At 35.2% G+C, this 2,378-nt stretch overlaps 1 protein-coding gene across 1 annotated transcript; it reads right to left on the minus strand.

Annotated features, from left to right (window-relative positions):
- Positions 1–1,301: 1,301 nt before the first annotated feature.
- LOC127097557 (uncharacterized) lies at positions 1,302–2,177 on the minus strand. Its single transcript, XM_051036052.1, has one exon. The coding sequence runs from the start codon at positions 2,175–2,177 to the stop codon at positions 1,302–1,304; it is 876 nt and encodes a 291-aa protein (XP_050892009.1).
- Positions 2,178–2,378: the final 201 nt, after the last annotated feature.

The raw sequence follows: 2,378 nt of genomic DNA on the forward strand, positions 1-2,378 counted from the left end.
AAATTAGTTCGAAGTTCTAAACAACCTTAGATTTTACAAATTTCTCACCTAATCCCTACCTCTGGACATTTCTATCTAAGACTCTCCTAGATATGAGACTCATCTCACTTCCCTTCAATCATACACAGTGATAATGGCTTTAATCAAATAATATAAGACACTCTTCCAAAATATATAATCCACTCTTGCTTAAAAGCTTATGAGTGATTTAACAATTACAACTCAAAACACAGTCCAACTCTAATATCAATGATATATAAGACTGACTCATAAAATACAAAGACACGAACCCTAATTTTAAACAATATTTTGTAGTGTTTCGACGCCTTCTTAGGTTTAGAAATGGTCTATAAATAGTAGTGGAAAGACATGGGCTTCGGGCTTGATTCACAGTAGATCCAAAGAATCTGCACAATCTTCTACAAATTTGATTTCAATCAGATAAGATGTTTCCTAAAATATTTTGACATCTTTACTTCGTAAACAAGTCAAGGATAAATAGTCTTTTTCTTTTTAGAAAACACTCTGCATAATTCATGAACTAAATCTTCAGAGTATCTTCAGATAAACCTTAAATGGAACCAAATCTCATAAGATACTAAAATAGATCACACTCCAATGTTGAACCAACATGTCAGGACATCTTGTTCAACATCTGACAATAATACTTGTTTTTCTAAAATGCAGTCAATCACTACATATCAGACCTAACAATCCTCCCCTTTGGCAAATTTTGGCAAAAACAACCTTTTCATATACCAACAGGAATGAGATAAGAATCATAGTAACAAACCCTTATGCAAACAATAAAGAAAAAAAACTTTTTCCTCCAAGAACACCAGAGGCAGGCACAGCGAAAAAAACTCACCTCATACTAGAGAGATAAACTCTCACATGAAGAACCTACCTAAGAGAAAAATAAATTCTATTTAGTCAGGACATTATTCTTGACATTATTAGCATTAACATCCCATTCGTAATAGCACAAAAAAATGCTCCCCCTGAGTAGCAGATCCAGAGGCAAGAGCTACCCCAAGAGATACTCCCTCTCCATACATGCTCCCCCCTTAGTGGGCAAGACTAACTAATCAAATCAATAATCAGAACTATAATCACAACTTTCTACTCCCCGTTTTAACTATCAAGTTGATGAGAATAACCAAACATCAGAGTTAGGAGATTAATGAAAAGCGAGTTTACAAACCAAACACAACCAAGAGTACTTTAAAGTTCAAAACCATTCAGGGAATGACCCACAAAAAAGCAAAAGAACAAACAACACACAAAAGAGTCAGAGTGCTTTAGTCCTCATTACTTGCATCAGAATCTTCTTTATTTGCCTCTTTTTCACCCGTTCCATCACCTTTCAAGCTTCCTTCTTCTTTAGACAAGGCTTTTATCAACATTTCAATCTTGATTTTCCTCCCAGTACAACTTTTGATAGTTTCATCCAAGGACTTACAGGTATCTTTTAGCTCAACAAGGATGCATGTTCTAGTAGTAGGCCTGAAAGATGTTTGTCTAGATGTCAAGACAATGTCTGGAACATGTTTCCCAGTGAACAACCTATAATGTAACGAGAGAGGAGGGTCCCTTTTGCAGATACTGTTAGAACTGATTAAGATACTTGGGTATTGACTCAGAATAACACCATATATCAATGAGGGAAAAGCTATTGACATCTTCACAGCATAAGAGGCATCATGCTTCATAGTTTGATCAAAGACATAGTATCCAAAGTCAAAACTTGACTTGGTCCTTACAATATAAATATACTTAGCTAGTCCTGTAGCAATGTTGGAAGTGTGATTGGTTGGAACCCAATTAGCAACTCCAATTCTGTGAAGTACAACATACTTCACACTCAAGGCACTTGCAGACAACTTCCCTTTCCTAGGCCATTCCTTTACTTGTTTAGCAGTAATCTCTCTGCAGATAACATTGTCAGATGCTTCTACTTCAACTTGTTCTTCTTCATTTCTACCCAAAAACCTATTTATTATTTCAGGAGAAAAATCCACACATCTTCCTCTAACATACACTTTTCTAAACTCCTTGCTCCACTTGTTATCACATTCCTTAGAGATGTTCAGAATAAACTCTTTAACAAGCATTTCATAACACTTTCCTAATCCAATTACCGTTTTCATTAATCCATCCTCTTTAATTAGACACATCACTTATTTGCGTTCAAAAGAATATTTGCCCAGTTCCCTTTCCAATGTTAATCTTCTTTGATAAACAAATTTCTATTTTTCAACATTCTCCACAGAGTGAAAGGAAATATTGTCAATTGGAACGTCAGGAATATTTTCTGGAATCTTCTTCCCAGATGCTTGCTTTCTGAAAGTAGACACAATGTCCAGAACATTGTGTTC

This window comes from Lathyrus oleraceus, chromosome 1 (assembly GCF_024323335.1).
Source record: "Lathyrus oleraceus cultivar Zhongwan6 chromosome 1, CAAS_Psat_ZW6_1.0, whole genome shotgun sequence".
Taxonomy (NCBI): Eukaryota; Viridiplantae; Streptophyta; class Magnoliopsida; order Fabales; family Fabaceae; genus Lathyrus; species Lathyrus oleraceus.